The following is a 22,308-nucleotide window of genomic DNA, read 5'->3' as shown; positions in this document are numbered from 1 at the left end:
CGAAACTGATCTTGCCCAGGACAGCATATTGCCATTTAGACTGGTATAAACTGAATTTAAAAGGCATGCTAATATACAGTACATCACACTGAACAGCCCTTGAGCCCAGGTAAAGCTGACAATAAAAGCTAGAGAAACAGCCAAGGAAAATCAGATCTAGCTTATCCATTAGACAATATTCCTTTATTGTAAGGTTTTATTATAAAGTACATGGCTTAATCACTTATCCATTGTCTTCTGAGTATTTTAATATAAACAAGTTTTCCAATTGTTGGTAGGATACTACAGAGGCCTAAACAAAAAAAAAACACGCTTTATCTACCCAGATATAAGATGTGTATAGATTTCTTCCAGGAAGGGCCACGAGCAAAATTACAGTGTTAGTGGTTGATTTTGGCATAGCTATAGCAACAGCCATAATGGAGGCATGTAATTTCATGGAGCTGCACATGGTGAAGTCATGGCAAATTACCAGGAACTCATTTGATGTGGCTGCTCTCCAAGAGTTCTGACTTAGATCAACTAAAACTATTAACTTTCAAAATATAATTAGTCCAACCATAATTTTTTTCTACATAACGGATGGGAAATAAAACAAACTATGATTCTTTGTACACTGAAACTAGGTGTTCAAGGAGAGAGAGAAACTTATAAACTGGGGCTTGTTTATATCCTTGGACTATTATACGATAACACCACTATAGCCTGCTATAATTGATGGGAATAACAGCAAAATGTGTGTCAAAAGATAAACCTAGAAAAAGAATTTGACTGAAAATATGATGGCTTAAATAGTAATTTGATATTCTGGGCTGAGACAAAATCTGCAAAAGTCCCGCAGTCGAGTGAAACCCTGGATTCCTATTTACAGCTTGCTTTTCCATTCAAAATTGGTTATCTTTATGCTGCTGTTCTGTGCTTCCTCATAACCAATACATCTTATTCCTTTAAAAAGCTTCTGTAAGGGAATTAGCAGAACAATGGCAACAGGATTCCTACAACAGTAAAGCAGGATACAAACCTCTGCCCTGGAGTTGTATCTATACTGCACAAGCTCCACACAGTCACACCTGGTATCCAAGTAATAGTAGTACACAGCTTGACCATGGTTGGAAGATGCTTTTGCACATAATAGAAACATTATTATATGTTCTCAGTTGTATCTGTTTACTTTCTTGGCTGGAACAAATGTCTATTGCTACCATTTTCATATGACTTACACATTTCAACAGAACTGAGAACCTAAATCGGTAACAGCTGTAAGTACCTGACCTGCCTTAGTGGTTGTACTTTAGGCATCAATGTGCATGTTCACCATGTCATGAACCATTAACTTGAGTAAACCCCATGAAAACTTGCAAATTTATGTAAATCCACCATTTTTAATTTAGTGATTTTTATTTTTTATTTAAAGATGTCATTCATGTGCTAAATCAAACCAGCATGTTGCTAGTTTGCAGTTTAGCAGTTTAGCAGCTGTTGCATTTATCTGTAACCAATGAGTTTTCCAGTAGCTCACCGGGGTAAAGCCAAGCCTTAAAACAGTGGCAAGTATAAGAGCAAGAAAAGTGCCTGATCTTCGATGCTTGGAAGAGAGGATCCAGATAATCCAAGTGGGTCATTTCACAAAAGAAGTGCCGTGAAGAGTCACAGAACTTTCAATGGCATCATGGTTTATTTTAGCTATCCAACCATTTGAAACTGCAAGCAATGGAATGTGTGACAGGTAAACAAATGAGTTTCTCTTCTGAGACACTTGTTCAGGCTTTAACAGATGTTTACTAGTTTTTGAGAGGGTTTGGCTGTTAATGTTGGACTTCTCATGCTAAACGGCTTTTCATAAGAGGATTGTTTAGAAACACTCGTATTATGCGTATTTGGGTTTCTCCTCAGCTGTGACTTTGGAAAAAAATATATTCTCTTCAGTTGATCCAAACTTTGACTCCTCAGATTAGCTTTTGGAAGACAATAGATGATATAAAGTTATTATATCACAACTGTGGTCACTGTGCCGTGTTATTCTTACTTAAGATAATGCAAGGAGGAGAGAAGAACTAGGAGGAGGATTTGGAACACACCTAGACAGCTCTCCTTCTCTGGATGCAGCAGGGTGCTGCTTGAAAATGGTACCAGCCTTTCCAGTCAGCTGGATATTACAGCATCAACAGTTCCATTGCAGAAGCACAAATAAGCACTCCCTAATTGTCTCTAGACAAAATGAGACATAATTAAAAATATCCCCACTGATGGGTTAAATAATTTGGCTGCCTTCTTTCTATCAGGATGGGGAATGTTCTCTCTCACAGAATAAGGAATGTTCTCTCCAGCAGAGCTGTGGGAAGGCAATGAACAGCTCATGCAGTACCTTTTTCAATTATCACAGCTATCTGGAGTCCAAGTTTCTTATTAAGATGCATGATTTATTTAGAAACAATGAACAATACTAGTCAAGTTAGTCAACAGTGGAACACTTTAAAATGCTGTGTTCTTTGATAAATAAATAACTCTATCTATTTCTAGTGACAATGCTGCATGCATAAAAAATGGAAACAATTTGAAAGCACTATTTCTGAGTGCTGGGTAGCTTCATACTGGGCTTATTCAACCTGTTTGGTAATATATAGAGAAAGAAACCATTAACTCATTTCTGTAAAGCTGGGGTTTCTTGCTGTCCTGATAAAAGACTGTAGGAAATTTTCCTGAAATAATACTTCTAATGGATCACCAAAAAGTGTAAAAGCTGATTTGCAGCTCTACAGTGCTGTGTCAGCCACTATAAAGATTACATGGATGTCTTTGAAGAAGACCACATTTAATATGTGGCCTTCACGTGGGTAGTATCAAAAATATATCAAAACTAACATAAACATTGTATCCAAGTGTTTAGCTCATTCTACTGCTTTGAAAAACACTACTAAAAGCAAACACTGTGGTAAATTATGCTAATGAATATGTAAGTTGGGCAATTTGGCAGATTACATGAACTAATTTACTGTAAGAATAGGGGCATTAAAATCCCTATTTGGAGCACTACATACTTTTTCAAGTTGTTGCGCCATCCTAACAAGCCAATCAACTTGACCTTTTAGGATGACGTATTTTGAAACCCTTCTATCTAAAAATAATGCACTGGCAAAACCCCAAATCAGTAGCTCTGTCTGTGCAATTTCTCATCTGATAAAATTTCATTTTCGATGCATTTTAAGAGCACCTGCATTGAAAAGGCCAGAGGGACATATTAAAATTATAAGATGTGAAAAACGAAACTTTCCCTCCTGTACTTTCCTACAGAATGGCTTTCAGGTTAATCCATTTTAGTGCTCTCTATACAGAACCTCTATATACACAGTTAGTCTCCCTTGCTAATGCTGTAAGAATCAATATGGGACATTCATTCCTTTGCTTTGGGCCCTCCTTAGGAGAATACCTGCCTTATCTGGAATATTATGCATGCCCAGCAAGGGATCAGTTAACTATTACCATATTGGGCAATACTTCAATTCCCTTTGAATAGCACCTTATGTTGCAATGAGCCCCAGTGAATCATTGTGATTATTCACCCAGGAATGCGCAAAAGCACAAATGCAAAAAACTGTTCTGTGTTCTGAACATACAGGGTCAAATTACAGGCAATTCCAGCTGATTAACCTTGTGCTGGGAAAACTACCTGACTAGACCTTTAGAAAAGTTGCTTTAATGGGGATACTTGATGTGAGTAAAAATCACATTTGACTTTGTTAAGGCCTGTTTGTTTTTTGGATCACATCTCCAGGCAGCACAGGTATTCATGCTCTTCATGCATTTCAGCTCTGCTCTTCAAATGACTTCCTAATTGTCAACCCACATGAAGTCCCATATGCAGTCCCCTCCTGTGTGTGATTTTTCTCAATGTCATGGTAATTCTCTCATTCCGAACAATTCTGAAAGGTTTACTTTCCATTTACTTTTTGGCTTGCTTGAATAGGCTTCCAAATGGTTTTTGAAATTGTCTTTTTTTTTGGTTTTTTTTTTAACAAATTATGATCGCAACTCATCTACTAAAAATAATTGAGTGATAGCAATTCAGTAATTTTCAGTCTGGGAAATCCCATTGCCAATTAAGCTTCCTGTTTTCTTTCGTATTATAAATCAGCAGAGTAAAGAGACTGAAATAAGTGATGACAAGTTCCCCAAACGAGTTGTTTTACTAGTATGTAATTTTATTACTAGCTAATATTTGCAAGTAATATTCAATAGGAAGCAGAAAAAGCTCTCAATTCCCATTAATTTTCTACAGGTATTAAAAGTAACAGTTGATAAAAAGCACATTACAAAAATATTTGTGGTTTTTGCTTCTATTACATCTGCAGTGTAACATTTTTCCTGTTAAGTACTGGTAGTTTTCATAGTAATCACCATAAATTTTATTCAAAATAAAACATTTTTAAGCTCTGAGGTTTCTTAGAGCCTTGTCATCAGGTAAAACAGCTAAGAAAACAGCCATGTAACAGGCTCAGCAAGGGTCAAAAACACAAAATGTTTGGAAATACACCAAAAACAGGACTGAAAACAAAATGAAAATTGTAACTGTAACAGTCTAACTATATTTCATATATTCATATGAATACTTTCATTTCAGCATCTCAAGAATTGGACTGGGAGGAGGGGAAGGCAGCAATAGAATCGTTCCCTTGGTCACAAGTGGCTTCATGCAGAGGACATAGGATGTGAGGACACCTCAAGGGCAGAAGGGGACAAATATAAGACATGTTAAAACTCAAATAATGCAAAGAAGGTGAAATGGAACACGGATTATGAGTTATGTGACAAGATTATTAACCAGTGGCCTAAACCCAACGAAACAAAACACTTTCTTTTACATCACGAGACTCTACCTAAATAAATCCTTAAGAGCTCATGTCTTATGGTGTAACTGGGTTCGCAGAAGGGATTGGCCAAAACCATAGGTCCATCAAGAGCTATTAAATACAGTGGCTGAATTACAGACTTCCAGATAAGGATGCTGTTAACCATTTATTTCTAAAAACTAGAAGGGTGTGCCATGGAAATAACTATTCCCCTGTTTCTAACACCATTTTTCTCAGGCATCCATTATGAGTCATGTGAAGACACGATGATTCTGAGCTAAATGGACTTTTGATCTAACCCAACAGAACAGGGGAAAACTCTGCTGTCATACATCTTACACCAAGTCTAGTCCTCAACACACAGACTACATCCTTTCTCTAAGGAGAACAGAAGTTGATCAAAACTGACTTTGTCAGTTTAAATTTTATTACAGTTTCTTCTGCTGCTTTGCCTTGAATATCTTGTTCATCAAAGACCTGTTCCAAATCCTTTTGAAGGAAGCATTTCTCTAACGTAAGTAGATTCAATTCAATTGTAGAGACCTATTATGAGACCTACAGAGTATTAAATTTGCTTCTGGGGATCACATCTATTTTATCCAAATCAGCTGTTATGTTCTTTTAAGTAGAACATATATGAGCAGAAACTAAATTCAAATACTCTTGATAAGTGCAATTTATCAGGTCTGTAAAAACTAGCAGATGTTTTATCTCATGAAAATATTACAGTGCTCCTGGGAGGTAGATGTAATTTTGCTTTGCCTATAAGAAGTGCTATTTATCTAACTAAAATATGCACAGCAAGAAAAATAAATATGCAGTATGCGTATATTTGCAAGATACATATAGTTTTATGACGTGTATTTACCGAAATCTAATTCCTAAAAAAGGAACGGTAAAAAAAAAAAAAAAGGAAATCATTCTTATAATAGTTTCTTTTCTTTCAGAGAAGACACAAGATCATCATGTGAACTTTTACAATAGGAAGAAAATTACTTAATCAAGAGCTAAAAATACAGAAGTCCTGTAATATTTCTAAGTGCAATAAGTACAAATTTCTGGGCTTCTGACAATGTTGACCTGTTTTTCTTCAAATGCTTCAGGAACCACAGCACAAGCGTCTCATCCTGTGATGAAGAGAATCTTGGCACTCCACTTTAAGGACTGCAGTTCTCTTCTGTTTGCCTGCCCCGGTCTAAATGTTTAAAATCAAAACATTGACAAGGTAGATTTAACTGTGCTGCAATGTTGAGATGCGAACTGTGTAGCCTCCTAAAGAAGAAAACTCACATACAGGAGAGGACACATGGAGTTACACCCAGAAAGTTTGTTTTAATTCAGTTGGGATTTCATGTGCTTTCCACTGTCAAAGGAAGAAAAGACAGAAAATCTGCCTATCAGTTATTTTGCTATCCCTAGCACCAGCTACTGCCACTCACTGTGGGACAACACTTTCCAGGGGCAGCAAACCAAGCCAAGCTTTATTATGCTTGTTCTCAAAGATGAATTCCCCTTTTCCAGAGCTTTTCTATAAACACATTAACAAGTAAGACAGAGAATCTCAACTGTCCGTGCTGCCTTATTTATCTCCCTGTTCACAAGAACAAACACAGCGTTTTTCTTTTTTTTCTAATACAAAACATTCACCCCATCTTAATATAAATTATGCATAATATTCTTCAATATATTATTTAGTAAAAGCACTATTAGCCATAAAGAAGTCTTACGTGTAGTTTTTCTGTCAGAGTACTGTAGTCATAACTCTTTGGTTGTCTTCTCAGGTTTCGCCACTTAATAACTGGCTGACCTTGGATAAGCCATGTAAGTTTACTGAGTCTCACTATAAATACTTAAAGCAAAGATCTGCGAGACCCAACAAAATTAGATGCTGTCAGATGTACACACATTTTTTGCAATTGCATTTTATGTAATTTTCAGCTCCTCCAAATCCCACAGAATGCACTATTTCAAGAGCAGTGCTATTTTCCTGCAGCTTTGTCTAAGAAATTCGTTTTTCCTAAAATCACTTTCTGAAGCTGCAAAGAAAAAATTTCATATAAAAGCACCATACTGCACATTTTGGCAATATTGGCTTAAAGGTAGATGTTAGTGAGGACAGAAGCATAACAAATCAATACACTATCATTTATAATGTATACACTCGAGAGTACATCAAAAAAGGACAGTTTGAACCAAAAGTGTAATTCACTATATTTCCTTGTGTCATTTATGGTATAAATGCTTCAGGGTAGGGATTGTATCTTACTACTTTTAACAACCAGTTTTATGAGGCATCAAGCTTGTTAGAAGTCTCTTAGGGATATTATATGCCAATTAAAGTACAGCTATATTAAGAAATTAAGTCTCACATAAAAAGTCCAAAGCAGTTTGAGACGAAAAGTGCTTAAAAGTTTTTTCTTTTCTTCTTAAGAAGTAACTTTTGTTTATATATAGGAAACAATTCAAGCCCAAGCCAAGTAATATCCAGACAGATGATGATAAGACATAACATTTTTATATGAGAGATAATGGATTTTTTCAATCATTAACTTGTAGGAAGGGTGAAATATCATGTTTGACTTCAACACTTTGTAAGTATGAATAGCACTTAATAACTTCACAGCTATACCATATGTATCACCTAATTACAATTTAACATCATTTACCTTTCTACTCATATGTATACATTGCTTACTATTATTTCCTAGCAGTTTTTACTGTAAAATTCCCAAAATATGTAGTAGTTACATTTTAAAAAAAGCTTTATTTCTGTTAGCAGGTGAATACCGAATAATCTGGAACACATGACATACACCACCGGTTATCTTTAGGTTGATATTATGAGCTCAAATCCTAAATACGAATCAACACTGACTACGAGGAGGTAACATGGACTACAAAACCAACAGAAACAAGACCGGAACCTGATTTTGCGATTTCAACTAAGCCTATGATAGTTCTTTTTATTCACTATTTTTGGTGCATTTTGTCTAGAATTTCCTTTCACAGCTTGTTAGTCACTACCTTACACATCTCAAATTTAAAGGAAGTCTGCTTTAATATAGCTTATACATCTACACAATTTCACTTTTTTATACTATTAAAAGCGTGTTATGAAGCAGACATTTTGAGAATTTAATTAGTTGACACTACTTCCCAGTCCCATGAGATTTTGTACCACAGAGTGTAAAGATTATGGTAACTATGAAATAAAGGTTCTACCATCTCACTGCATTTCAGGACATTTCTCAAGGGTCTTGCACGTTGGTTTTTCTTTCTTCCCTTTTTTTTTTTGACAGACTAGTTTCAAGCTCCATCCCACTTCTCCATCTCTAGTTCTTCAGTCTGTGCTCTCTTCCTCTGCCTTCTCTATTCCTTCATATTTTAGTTTCTTTTCCTTTTTTTTTTTGACCTGCTTATCTCAGTGCTTTGGAAAAGCCCGTATAAATCCTAGATAACTGCCCGTCTATAGAGAGGGAGTTCTCCTCCATCAGAGCTGTTCTACCCATTCCCATGGGTCCAGCTCGACGGAACAGCCAGTTCTGCTCCCAGGAGCAGAGGAAGAGCTGCCCGGGAGCCGCAGGGGATGTCCCACGCCTGGTGGGACCAGCATAAATCCGGGTTTACCACCCGCTGTGGCTCTTCCCGCTGTCCTCCAGTTCCCGTTGGGCCGGAGAGGACTCCGGGAGAGGAGCCGGAGCCCAGCGCGGCATTCCCGGCAGCGGAGCGGGGTTTCCAAGCGGGACATGGAGAGAAGCTGCTCCCGCCCGCCCCCGGCCACGCCCGGGGACACCGCGGTGCGGGCACCGGGACCTCAGCCTTTGGCACAGCACCGAAGGACAGACAGGATGGGAACGGGGACAGGGATGGAGTTGGGGTTGGTCATGGGGATGAGGGTGGGAACGGGCATGGGCATGGGGATGAGGACGGGGATGGGACTGGGATGCGGATGACGAAGGGTTTGGGGACGGGGATACAGATGGGGAAGGGGATGAGGACGACGATGGAATGGGGATGAGGACGACGAAGGAGATAGGGACGGAGACAGAGATGGGGATGGGAACGGCGATGGGAATGGGGATAGGGATGAAGACGGGGATGGGGATGCGACCGGGAAGGGGAGTGCGGCCGGGGATGGGAAGGCGGCCGGGCATGGGAACACAACTGGCTCCATCCCCGCCGCTCCCACCACGGGCCCCCCCCCCCGTCCATCTCCTTCCGCAGCCAGGGCAGGGGCGGCGAGCTGCCAGCCGAGCGGCTCGATGGGGCCGTCCCGAGGGCGGGGAGGGGCGGTCGCTCGCGGTCTCGGCGATGGATTGGGGGTGTCCGGCGCGGGCGGGCGGTGCCGCCGCCGGACGGAGCGCGGGGGGTGCCGGGCCCGGCGCGGCCTCAGGTACCGTCGGGGGGGACCGGCCGAGGGGAGGGAGAAACCGCGGGGGTGCGGGCAGCGAGGTCGGGAGGGAGCTCTGCCCCCCGCCTGGGCCGGGTGTGTGTGTGTGTGTGTGTGTGTATGTGTGACTCGGTGCCGCCGCCCCTCGGCCCCGTCCGCCTGTGACAGCGGCGCGGGGAAGGCGCTCTGCGCTCCCCTCCTCGGGCAGCCCCTGCCCGGGATAGAGGGGGTGCGTACGGAGGGGTCCCGCTCTGCCCAGAGCCAGCGTGTGGCCGGAATAGTGTGGCAGGAGCAGGGAAGTGATTCCGCCCTGAACTCGGCACTGGAGAGGCCGCACCTCGTGTGCTGTGCCCAGCCCCGTCACCTCTCACTGCAGGAAAGGCACTGAGGAGCTGGAGAGAGTCCAGAGAAGGGCAACGGAGCTGGTGAAGGGTCTGGAGCACAAGTCCTCTGAGGAGCAGCTGAGGGAGCTGAGCGGAGGATCAGCCTGGATAAGAGGAGGCTCAGAGGCGACCTTATTGCTCCCTACAATTTCCTGACGGGAGGTTTTAGCCGACTGGGGTCGGGCTCTTCTCCCGGGCAGCCAGTGACAGGACGAGAAGACACAGTCTTAAGATGCGCCATGGGAGGTTTAAGTTGGACATTTGGAAGAAATTCTTCACAGAAAAGATGATTAAACACTGGAATGGGCTGCCCAGGGAGGTGGTGGAGTCACTGTCCCTGGAAGTGTTTGAGGAAAGATTGGATGTGGCGCTCAGTGCCATATTGTTTGACACGGTGGTGTTTGATCATAGGTTGGATTTGATGATCTCAGGGGTGTTTTCCAACCTGATGGATTCATTGATTCTGAGCTGGCACCGCTGTCCTGCCTCTCCTGGGGTGGGGGGGTGTCTGTGCACCCCCTGCTTGGGCTGCAGCTCTCTTTGCTCCAGTGGTCTCTAGCATTTTAGCTGCAAGTGCAGGATACTTATCTTTCCTCTTCCAAGATCCCAAGGGCTCGATCCCCATTTCTTTCTCCTCAGGCATCCACTTATCTCTAAGTGCATTAAGGAGACTTACTCATTTCCTTCCCTCTCTTCCCGCTACTTTCCCCCAAAGATACCAGTGACAGGAAGGAAGGAGGAGACCCTCCCTTAACTCTGAGTATGGTGATTCTGCCGATTTCTTCTGTGCCTGGAGGGCTCAGCTTTCAGCTGCCAGTGTCCCGTTGTAAGCTGCCCTGCTGGTCCTTATCAGGGATACGTGGCTGTATATCCTGTGACAAAGCAGATATGTTTAGTCCTTGCCCTAGACAAGATTAGATCTGCAGCATGTGAAAGGGATGTCATATGTAATCCTCAGCTGATGTTAAATATATAGCTACTGGTGGCTCGAGATTGCCTGGTACGTGGTAACACCTTGGCAGCTTGACATGGGGTTTTTTCTTCTGATGTTCCTGGACGAGCAGGAGAAGGAGGTCAGTGTTAGTTCCATTGTCAGCTTTCACTCTGCAGACCTGAAACTTGTGTGTTTCTAACTCAGTGCGGTCCGAGTTGTTCGTGTCCAACAGGGTCACAGCCTTGCTGGGGTGACATGAGAACGAACTGAGAACTGTGTGCTTGGATACTCTGGTAGCTGGTAAAGACTCTGAAGTATGCAATAGGTTAATATTTTGTGTTACTAGTTCTATGTAAGAAATGTTGTTTCATGAATTTTGGGTAAGTGCTGGATAGGAAGCTTGAATTTCAGGTGTTCTTTTTATCCTTAGATACCAGGATCCAGCTGTGCCATGACAGTTTGACAGTATAACTGTTACATTGTGTAGTGCCAGATTCCTAAAATGTCTCTTTATGTTAAGCTAAATTCTCTTGTTTTGGTAATACAATTAACGTCCCTTCTGTTCAAACTTTGGTGTTGTATAACTTTTTACTTAGCTAGGAACAGCGATCTCTTGTTGCAGTACTCAATACTGGCATGGAAAACTTGGCTTCTTGTTTTCTGGATCTTTTGCTTCACTATATTTTAAAGATCCTACAGGAAACTTTCTTTGAGTAAAAATGACAGGGCTGCAGTGAATGTAATAGTTGTGTTGCATAAGGCTCAGCTCTCCACCTCTCCTGGAGATTCTTGCCTTTTTTCTCATCTCGTGACACCCTTTTTAGTGGAGGTCAGGGCTGTGTTAGTTTAACATTGATTTAATGTACATTTCCTATAGGTGTAAAATAAGTTTACTTTCAGATTTTTTCTGGTTGGAGTGAAAGCAGTGTCTCTGTTTATCTTATCTCAAAAGTAATCAAATGTGAAACAAGAGTCACCTGATGACAGCACATGTCAAAGGGGGGAGGAGGTTGTATCCTAGAACTGGTATTATTGGAGCAGCCGGTATAACTGGAAAAACTAAACCCATTTCTTCTGTGTGCAAGCCTTATCTTGGTATGTTGTCTTTCAAATTGTATATGAAATAATCTTGAGTAAATACAAGGAAGAATTTGAAGTTGACTTGCTCGCACCATGGTTTGTGACTGAGCTGCTGTTCTCGGTCTCGTCATTCTTGTTATGTACTCTTTGATTTTTTTATTTTCCTTTTGGGGCAGGAGGGGCTGTATTTTCCTCATAGAACAGATGCAATACTTCTGTTTTGCAATTATTTGGCAGTTCTCTGGCTTATAATGTTCTCTTCCCTAACTGTCAATGCAATAGAAGTGATTTCATAATTTGTGAGTTTCATGTGATTTTTCTTTTTTTCGGGTGGAACTTTTAATGTGGAAAAGTGATAATCTGCACAAAGAAATATTTAATGCTAATAAAATAAGATTACACATGAAGTGTCAATGATGCAGTTATACATTCTGCCCTCAGAGGTTGCTTGTTGGATGTTTGGAACAGCAGAGTTTGACAGGCTGCTGAGCCTGGTGGCTTTAGTGCAATCATCTATGTGAACATACATTGTAGACTACATAATGAGACCATTTTTTGTATTTTTTTTGGTATCATAAATTAAAGCAGTGACTCTGCTTACATGATCTAAAATACTGCAACATTTTAAAACCAAAGTAGAGTGTCATGACAAGAAATGTTAAGTATATTTTTAATTGGTTTTTTTTCAGAAGATCTTCATGTAACTGGCTTAAAAATGGTTCCACAAGATGACGGCACCAAATCTAAGACTGTGGAAATGGTAAATGAATGAATAAAAAAAACACTTTAGAAGATCTCCATGCTATTTGCTGAAAATGTTTTAAACTTTGCTTTTTTTTTTTTTCATTTTAGGAGACTATCTTCACTTTGACATGATGTGTGAAGCTTTTTAGTCAGCATTTTTTCTTTCTCTTTTACTGTTATTGTGAAAGGTACGTATGAGAAAAGTAAATCTTATTCTTTTGTGTTCATTTTTGTAAGACCATATTGCCCTCAACGTACAGAAGCCAAACATAAAGAAGTGTGTGGAGATGTATGTCATTGCAAGTTCATCAGTACTGGTACTTTGTTAATTAGTAGGACAATGTATCTGTCTAAAACTTCTCAAAATAGTAGTTTCTATCTGTCTTTGCATTTTGTGTGATGTTTTACAGGGTTTTAATCCTGTCCTAAAACTTAGTATATCAGTTTCCATAGGGTTCTGTTTTTCTGCTGAGCATTATGGGTGTTTTAAGTATTGCCTATAGCTTGAAGGTGCATTGTGCTGCACAATGAGGACTTTGTACTCACCCTTTCTCCATAAGCTTTTTGCCTTGTTATGGAAGAATCAAGCAAAGGGCTATATTAGGCACACAGAAATGTTAAACAGACACTTTGTAGTCAGATGGAAAGTAATAGCTGCTCTTACTGTAACGTACAAAAAATTTCAACTTCAAGACATAATTATGGGCTCTTTATTTAGAATTTTAGAATCTACTTATCATGAGTACAAAGGAAATGGTACTGTGTAGTTAGACTGTGAATAACTTTATATGTAACTTCCCTAAGAAGTAGTGGATATTCTATCATTCTTTACTTCCTTCCTGCTGAGGGACCTTAGAGCAAGGGATTTGTACAAGCCTGATGTAGACAAGCTGAGTACAATACTGAGCAACTACAGACTGTGCACAATATCTTTGCATGATCTCTGTTCACAGTGTTTATGTGCTATACCCTTTGAAGCCGTTTGTGGTGAGAACAGAAAAGCTGTAGATGTGAGCATCTGATGTAGAGACATCCAGTTTATCAGGCTACTGCTGCTCCTTCCTGTCTCCAGCTGTATCTCCCCCTCCTTCCTGCAGCATGTAACTGGTGGGAGACAGGAGTGGGTTCCGTTTCTAGTACACCTTAATACTGTTCATGAATTGTGCTGTAGCCTGACATGGTATGACATTTCTTCCTTCCAGCTCATTTGAACCCTTTCATGCCCACCTTCCATTTTTGCTTCCTATTATGCAACCACATGAGCAATTTTTAGGCTGTATATAATATAACTTAATGGTTCATAGGCTGTTAGTCATAATAAAATGAAGGCAAAGTTTGTAGAGTATAATATGTAGCATCTATTAGACCAATTCATAAAACCTGAAAAAATCTTTATAAGCTTTCAAGCATGAAAACCTTTCTGTTAGTTTGCTCGAGTTTAATACACCGATTTATTCTCTCTTTTGGGAACAAATGTTTCTCCTTTATTCCTTATCGAGTAAAAACTGTAATTCCTTGCTGAGCCTTTCATAACTTTGCCCCTCCCTACTTACAGGCTTCTGCTTTCTTTTGTCAATCCCGCCATTCTGTCAGGAAAGCAGAGTAATTATCCAGAACTGATGCCCACACATGGAATATATCAGCATAGATCTAGTGGTATAATTACACTTCAGGAACTCTGCCTGTTCATTATTCTTTGGAAAGAAGCCCTTTGAGAAATGGAGGAAAAAGCATCAAGATTTGAACATGGCAGAAACTGTATTGTAAAGGAGAGGCATGAGTCAAACCAGGAAACAAAGCCATTATCTCCAATATACTTGTGCATATCTGGGCATTTGAATCATTAATCTGAGGAACAGGCTGCTCTGGAAAAAAGAAATGGAGCTTCCTTACTGAAGACATTGTGACACTGTCTTTTTCATAAATAATTTTTAAATAATGAAGAGATAGTAAGTATTTGTAAGTTGACACGTGGAAAAAACAAAGTTTAATTTAAATTCATCAAACTGTGTTAGCAAAGTAGATCACCTCTATTTACTGGGAAGATCAGGAGCTGCTCTGTAAAGGTGACTTTTAAGTTTACAATCAATGTTTCTTCTTTTTTTTTTTAAACTCTTCATGGTTTGAGGGATCATAATTTACCCAAATGTCCTGCTATGACTTTGGAAATGTTTGTTGAATACTTAAGTTTAAACATGTTTCTGACTACCTTTAGCAGAATTATATTTGACCCAAGACATCAAACTTATTTCTACTGTCAGGTACCTGAATTTACCAAAACATAGTAGTTTCAAATTTAGCAGAACTTGTAACTTAGAAATTCCAAGAAGGCATTGTATGTGTTACCTACTTGTGCTTACTTTCAGTGCTAGAGCAGTTGATAAATTCTCTAAAAGTCAAGATTTACTTTCTGATTGCCCCAATGAAAATTTCATGCCATATCTGTCAAAGATCTGCTTTTTAGCGAGCACAAGCATATGTGTACTTACATATGGGCCCAGTTCACATATATGAAACACTTATCCTGCTGTTTATTGGGGGTTTTTTGTGTCACTGTTTGTAATCTTCTGGTGTTTGTTTCTTTATTGACCTTAACCAGGTTACAAATGGTGTGGGTTTTTATCATGAACCGAATGAGCTCCCAGAGCAGTTCATCCGCTCAGCGTCGGCGACTGGCTCTGGGAATCGTCATCCTCCTCCTCGTCGATGTGATATGGGTTGCCTCTTCGGAACTCACTTCTGTAAGTACTGCTCCACACATCTGAAAGGGAATATAGAAGCCTGTTGAAGAGAAAGATGCAGCAGAAACATAGTCACTCAAACACTCAGTGTTGTGTAATGTTCAGCCTTTTCAGTAAGGGGAAGGTGATACCCTTTGGGTTAGTGAACCAGCCTGTATCCACTAAAAGTTATAAGATCAACTCAGTGACTGCTGCTTTTGAGACAGAAGGTGTTACTGATGACTTTAAAATAGAACAGCATAAGCTCATAACTATGTACTGTAAATAGGGAGTTTGTTTTGTTTATTGCCATAATGATTAAAATAATGCCCATATGTTTCCCAAAAAGTAGTAAACAAGGTGTAACATGGCAGGCTGGTGGTGGATTGTAGATCAGGGCATATAGAAGTCCAGGATGAAAGGACTCAGGTCATGGAGTTTAAGCCTTGTAATTGCATCTAGTTCATATGTTCACCATATTGAAACTTTGTGGTATTTGCTTCCTGTTAAGTTTTAGGACTTAAAATAGAGCTTTATCAATTGAAATTGAGTTTTTAATAAATTCTGATCAAATTCAGGTTTCTGAGCTGTCTTTAAGTTGTTATGTTTTATATCGGTCTTGAAATTAAACATATACAAATGTTTGTGCTTAACATGTTGTATTATTAATAAAACATTTTTTCCAATGAGCCAATGGAATCGCTATTGATACTGAAATGTTACTTAATCAAAGTACTCTTCTCTAATTTTTGATTACTGTATTATTGCTTACAAAAGGGGTCTTTAATTTAGAAAATATTTGTATATAAATGTATTTTCAGACCTATTTGAGTTCAATGGCATATAAATATATTACTCGGTTAGATACAAGTAATAAATAATTTTTTTCTGGTGGCATTATGTTCTACAAAATGGCTCAATGCCTTCTTGTTGGCAGTAGAAATAGCTTGGAAGGGGGTACCCCCAGAACAAGTAGGGCAAGTGGTTGTTTTGGTCATCCCTGCCAATGTTCATAGTGCTGTCTTTTTGGGAACCAAAATATGTATATATATATATATGTATATTATGTAACAAATATACTGTTCTGGAGTATATTCTCACACCTGTTCATTCATTTTTGTGAATTCTCACCTATTTGGTAATTTTGGATACTACAATTATTTTCTTTCCACAGTATGTTTTTACAAAGTACAACAAACCTTTTTTCAGTACGTTTGCAAAAACATCCATGTTTGTTCTATACCTCTTGGGATTTATTGTTTGGAAACCATGGAGGCAACAGTGTACTCGTGGGTTTCGTGGAAGGCATGCAGCCTTTGTAAGTATCATAACTCTGTAAATGTTGTGGTATTTGTTTAAGTTTGTATGAAGAAAAGCTTAAAATAGGGACTAGAGAGGAACAAAGTTTACATATTTATGAAATAGTACTTTCAGAAAAGTGATTATAAACTGAATCCTAGCACAGGAGGACATGGCAGTCATAGTTGTCTTGTGAAAGAATGAGAGGAAAGGAAAAAGCAATATGAGATGTGCCAGGAGTCATAAATGCTTTACTGGGCTAGACCATTGGCCTATCTAACCTGGTATTTAATTGTGGACTGTTGCAGAATATAATTCCTTTTAAGAAGAGCTAATGAGCCTCACCACTGCTGGCTGTTGCTTCTCTTTTATTTCCCCTACAACTGTAAGCAATGGAATCAGAATTTGGACTCTGTAGTTGATTTTTAGTACTGACTCTTTTTGTCTCTGGCACAACTATGAACTGTTTGCTAAGAGGTTTTGAGGGTTTTGAAGTTATATTTAGTAAGAGTGATAGAATTATGCTTTTGTTGTTGTTAATGCTGTTTTTTTATAGCCTTTTTGCATGAGTGACCTTCCTTTGCCCATTCTAGAGCTAGGCATAGTTTGTGCTAGAGTCTAAAATTATTGTTATATGACAGAAATATTTTTTTCTTTTGCAAGGAAATTAAGAGATGCTGGGAAGGGCACTTGTTCTGTGCCAGTGTTTCAGAACGCTGAACAGCAGGACTCAGGAAGCAGTGAGGCATTTGGCCTGATATTAATCTTGCATTAAAAGAACAGAAAATGTGATCCAAGAACATGCTGTTAATCAACATGTTGTTATAGAAATGAGCTTATATGAAAGGAACAGACTTCAGATCTTCTGGATATATTAAACTGCACTGATAGTGACACTATCATAATTAAATTTAAGCGTTACATGACTTTTAGCCAAATTATTTTTATTTAAAAAAACCCAGACCATAAAGAACAAAAATAACCCCAGAAAAATAAACATTTTGGGGTTTTTGTTTCAGATTTTGAGTTAAACTCAAAGAACATTTACAGATGGCTGATATCTTGACATAATCTTTGCTAGATCAATGCCAAGTGTCTGTGCATAGTATGGCACGTGTTAGACTTGATGTTGTTCTGGATCTTCATAAGATAATCAGGACATAAACAGAGCTTACAGTTTCTTTATTGGCAGTAATGTCAAATTAGGGTGATGTGCAGAACAATTATACTGACCAAATTTATTAATCTGAGCACATAAGTAGAATAATAAGAATAAGATGCTGCCTAATGTGAGTTGTAGTGGTTACATTGACCAGCTGAATCTTGTGCACTGCTCTCTCTAAGAGAGATAGTATGATCTCATGAACTGGACAGCTAGGAGTAAGAGTGCTCAGTCTGTCACGTGTGTGGCACTCATGACACTGCTACTGGAATCTCACTATTTTTCCTTTCTAATCCTATCAAAAAATAATATTAAAATAATTTGTAGGAAATAGCCATTACTTTGATGTTAGTCTATTTCAAAAGAACAGTGCAGACAGGACTGTAGTGTGAAGTTAGAAGACTCCCTCCCTCCCAAGGAGTGTAGTTAAATATTCAACTGTATAATCATTATAAGTGTCTTTAAAATGCCTTGTGTTTATTAATCTGGAACAAAAATACATTTATAGGGTTTTGTTTCAATAGTGATTGCTTGGGTAAACACTCACACCTTACATTTAAGTCCTCTTCCATATTAGAGATTTTGTTTAATAGATTGCTACCTTTGTTTAATAGATAATGGTAGAACAGCAACGTGCAGGTCGGGGAACAGGGGTTGGTGTGGTGCAGAAAGAAAGGGAGAAAGTGGTACTTGACCTCATCGTGTTGTTAAAACTGAGGCAGAGTCCCACATTTTTAAGCAAAGGAACTCTGCCTCAGTAAAATGAAGAAAGAAGCAGCTTGTTGTTAATTCCTGCACATGTGAAGCATGTCTTGCTAAGACTAAACAGGTTTTGGCTTTCTTAACAACCTCGTCCTGCATTCATACCTGAGTAGTTGAATTCAGTGGGGTTCTCCAAGAGATACAAGAAAATACCAAAATTATTTACTGAACTTGTAAACCCTCTTGGTAATGGGGAGGAGGGTTGAGGGGAGAGAGGGAATTGTGACAGAAATATGGAAAAAGTAATTAAAAAACTTATTCTGAAAACAATTCAGTTGTTAATAACTCTACCTTGATAGTTTTTATTACATTTAAAGTTCTGTAATTAGTTTGCAGATGCTGAAGGTTATTTTGCTGCTTGTACAACAGATAACACTGTAAACAGTTCTCTGGTAAGTGCCTGAATTTGTGAAGATCAATGCTTTACAATAACATGGCACCACTAACCTGAATTACTGATTTTAAAATATGGTAGTCTTAAATGTTAAAGTTTTTGGCAAAGGGGGTTGGTAACTTATATGTTACTAATAAGTGCTGCAAACGATGACATGGCTTATTATAAGAAATACAGGTTTCTCAGCTCAATAAAACACTTTTGAATGTTTCTGTAGCAGTTTGTCAAAGAAATACTATGCCATACAAAGGAAACCTTTAAATATTCAGCTCAGTACCTGCCAAAGCCACATATGGAGAGCTGGTGGTAAAGCTAAATAGTTTTCAAGTCTAAAATATACAACAGAATCATTCAATCAGTGGAGTATTTTGTACACTGTGATCCTGCATTGCATTTTGAGAGAGAATCAGACTCAGTTTCAGTGTCAGTCCTGATAAGCTGCACTGCCAGGCAGCATTTTTGGGGTGATTTTCATCATCCAAAGATGATGGTTTGTTATGCCTCTGTTGATCACAGGTTACTGCTTAATCAGTGTACCTGAATCAGAGGGCCACATGCAGAAATGTATCCAAACCACAAAACTTCTAAAGTTTGCACCATCTCTGTAACAGAATAGGGGGATGCAATTGAGTTGAAGAATTATTTTCAGACATATTCTTCATTTAATTTTTGGTTGGGTTTTTTTTCCCAACTTTATCTATCTACATTTAAGAATAAAATCTTAGTCTGCTCGATTTGTTCACCACACTCTAGAATCTTGGACAATTTTGCATTAATTTAAACATCCACAAAAATTCTGGTCCTTAACAAGGAGCCTAATTAAAATGCAACTACCAGATCTTTTCCATTACTTCACTCTTTGTGATGGTTTGAACAGCACGACTCTTACAGTTTATTAATTCAATCTAAACAAACAGTTTAAAACTTGTCTTGTTAGCAGAAGTTTTAATTGCTTAAAATACTTCTAAGTGTCTTATATGTTGGAGTTCCTTTCCCAAAGTTTTTTGACGTTTAGTTCTAGTTTGTGAGAAAATGAGAACATAGTAATTTTTGTATATATATTCTGTATTTTCTAGTTTATGTTTGTAATTTAAAATTTAGACAGAAATTATAGTTCTAATAAACATCTGTGATATTGATCAGTTATTTTATAATTTTAAATCAGTAGGTTTGAATTTTCTGGTCATAATTTTTGTGTTCATGACGATATACACAGAAGTGCAGTGTTCTCTCTGAATACTGCATTTTACCAACATGTGCAAATATATTATATACATTATGCATGCACATTTTTGACAAGTCTATGCACTGTGTTCAAACCCACTTTGAGTTTGATTCTGTTACTATTCACCAAGCTTTTCTTTATTTAGTTTTCAAATTTGCTAGATTAGTTCTACTGCTTATAATTTAAATATCCCTCTTAACTGTATTTTTACTTATACCGATTCATTGCAGAGTGAACCTTTATATGTTCCTGTAAAGTTTCATGACTTGCCAACTGAAAAAAATGGCAGTAATAATAGTGATGCAGAGAAAAGTGAGTAAAGACTTTTGGAATGCTGAAATGTTAGTTCTTTGGTGAAGGAAGTACTTTCTTCTTTAGTATAACTGCTGTCATGTCGCAGGTCTCGCCTCCCCCTTTCCCCCCCCCTTTTTTTTTTCCCCTTTCCTTAAATCTCTTATTGCATGAATTGCAGTCTCATATATTTATTTTCAGGTAGAGAAAACATAGGCCTATCGTTCAGTTTACCTTTCTTGGTCACTACAGATCCAGCCTATGTTTATCTCAAGGGACCAACTGGGTTCAATACTTGTGATTCTTTCCTTCTGGGCTTGTATGACCAGCAGCAGTGAGTCAGCCTCTGGAAAAACAAGCTATTGTCCTTTTTAGAGCAGGAGCAAAGCAGTCAAAGTAAGAATTTTAACAGTCTCTGTGCATTCTGATTTTATTTAAGCCTCACTATCTTGTGATAGTATCTGAAACAGGCCTAATTGTCCCAGACAGTTGTAGAAAAGTTAACTGTCAAAGAAGGCAATTATCTGATCCTCAGCAAAAGAGTCCCTGCTTATAAAAGGCAAAGTCTCTTCTTTAATTTCTAGATGTTAAGAACCACTTTGGTAACCCCTGATGTCCTGTGACAACATGCTCCAATCACTTCAGAGTTGTTTAAGCCATAGCTTTTCCCTTCACATTTTTTAGGAAATAAGGTATTTTTTCATATTGAATTAGGATAACATTTACATGTAGTGTGTAGTGTAATGTTTTCTTTACACAGAAGACTATTGATACTTACAATACACTTATGAATAAGAGCTCATCCTGGTTAGCAAGATTAGTTAGAGGGTGGTTTTCAAAAGGGCAAGTGACTTTATGATCTCTGCTAAGCTTTGAGGTCTGTTGGACTCTCATCTTCTGAATGAAACATTATCCTTACAGTTAGGTGTAGTTGTGTGCAAGTTTGGGCTGTTTGGCTACTAAACAATTAAAGAAAATCTTATGTGTAATATTTTATCAATATGGAATAATTCCTATCTAAAAATTTGTTGTTACCTTATGTTGGATTTTTTGACAGGGAGCAGAGATGATGCTTTTCAGTGAGGTTTTTGTGGGTGGACAACTGTACTGATTGAAAACAGTAATTGTACTTTGTCTTATTAGTAGCTTCTTGAGTAGCAAAATACTAGCGTTTATTAAAAAATAATGGCATGTCTTCTATTTGGGTAAAAACCTGTTATTTGTGTAGCATCGTAATCAATGCTGTATTGGAACATGTTGGTTTTGTTTACATGTTGTGTTGGCTCAAGAAGTTTAATGATAATATGAAGCTTTTTTCTTTCTTTTTTTTCCTTCTCCAGCTCCCAAAAAGCCTCGTGTAAGGTTCAGTAATATTATGGAGATCCGACAGCTCCCATCAAGCCATGCATTGGAAGCCAAGTTGTCTCGCATGTCATATCCAACAGTTAAGGAGCAGGAATCAATACTAAAAACTGTAGGAAAACTCACTGCAACTCAAGTAGCAAAAATTAGCTTTTTCTTTTGTTTTGTGGTATGTTCTCCATTCTTTCAGAAACTCACACATAAATGTCATTAAAACTTGTATAATATTAGTGAAAAAGTATTGAGGTGACTTGTATTCTTAAAGCCTTGTGTCATAAATGTGGTATAGGAAGTAAGGCTTTCCTGGTGCTGGACATGAAGGTGCAAGATTTCCTTATGAGTCTGTTGGTTGCTGATATTTCTGCATCATGCCTTAGTTCTGGGGGGAGAGAGAGGTAACAGTGGCATGATTTTTGAGACAGTAAAAATGTAGAGAGCAGATCAGTGACACCTTTTCCAGAAGCAGCTTCACTGATACTGCCAAATAGGTTCTATGTAATGTGGACCCACCACAGCTTTTGCTCAGGAAGTACTGCTCTGTAAACATTATTATTATTACTGTCATCATCAATAATAATAACACTGCTGGAAAATGGTAGTTTAATTTTTTCTAGGGTAGTGTTTTCATATTCAAAATAAATCCTGTTTATGCTGTTCAAGCTGTTACTGGCACGTATATGTATTTCTTTTTGGGCTGTATGAATATTTCCACTAA

General features: G+C 38.5%; 1 protein-coding gene across 6 annotated transcripts in view; it reads left to right on the top strand.

Annotated features, from left to right (window-relative positions):
- The first annotated feature begins 9,188 nt into the window (after positions 1 to 9,188).
- SLC35F5 (solute carrier family 35 member F5) overlaps positions 9,189 to 22,308 on the top strand; it is a 29,692-nt gene continuing 16,572 nt past the window's right edge. Inside the window, exons 1-8 of one of the 6 annotated variants that reach the window (XM_029959835.1) lie at positions 9,189 to 9,240; positions 12,324 to 12,394; positions 12,487 to 12,566; positions 14,978 to 15,119; positions 16,273 to 16,416; positions 18,651 to 18,713; positions 20,171 to 20,252; positions 21,572 to 21,762. In XM_029959835.1, coding sequence (XP_029815695.1) covers positions 14,985 to 15,119; positions 16,273 to 16,416; positions 18,651 to 18,713; positions 20,171 to 20,252; positions 21,572 to 21,762 — 615 coding nt within the window. In that variant the 5' untranslated portion in view covers positions 9,189 to 9,240; positions 12,324 to 12,394; positions 12,487 to 12,566; positions 14,978 to 14,984. Of the gene's footprint in view, positions 9,241 to 11,379; positions 11,650 to 12,323; positions 12,395 to 12,486; positions 12,567 to 14,977; positions 15,120 to 16,272; positions 16,417 to 18,650; positions 18,714 to 20,170; positions 20,253 to 21,571; positions 21,763 to 22,308 lie in introns of those variants that run through there. The other 5 variants (XM_018072608.2, XM_018072607.2, XM_029959836.1 and 2 more) reach the window with 5 other exon arrangements.

Source organism: Manacus vitellinus, unplaced genomic scaffold (assembly GCF_001715985.3).
Source record: "Manacus vitellinus isolate BGI_N305 unplaced genomic scaffold, ASM171598v3 scaffold_22_pilon, whole genome shotgun sequence".
NCBI lineage: Eukaryota > Metazoa > Chordata > Aves > Passeriformes > Pipridae > Manacus > Manacus vitellinus.
Note: the sequence above shows the minus strand (reverse complement) of the source record. Positions and strands in the feature narration are given on the sequence as shown.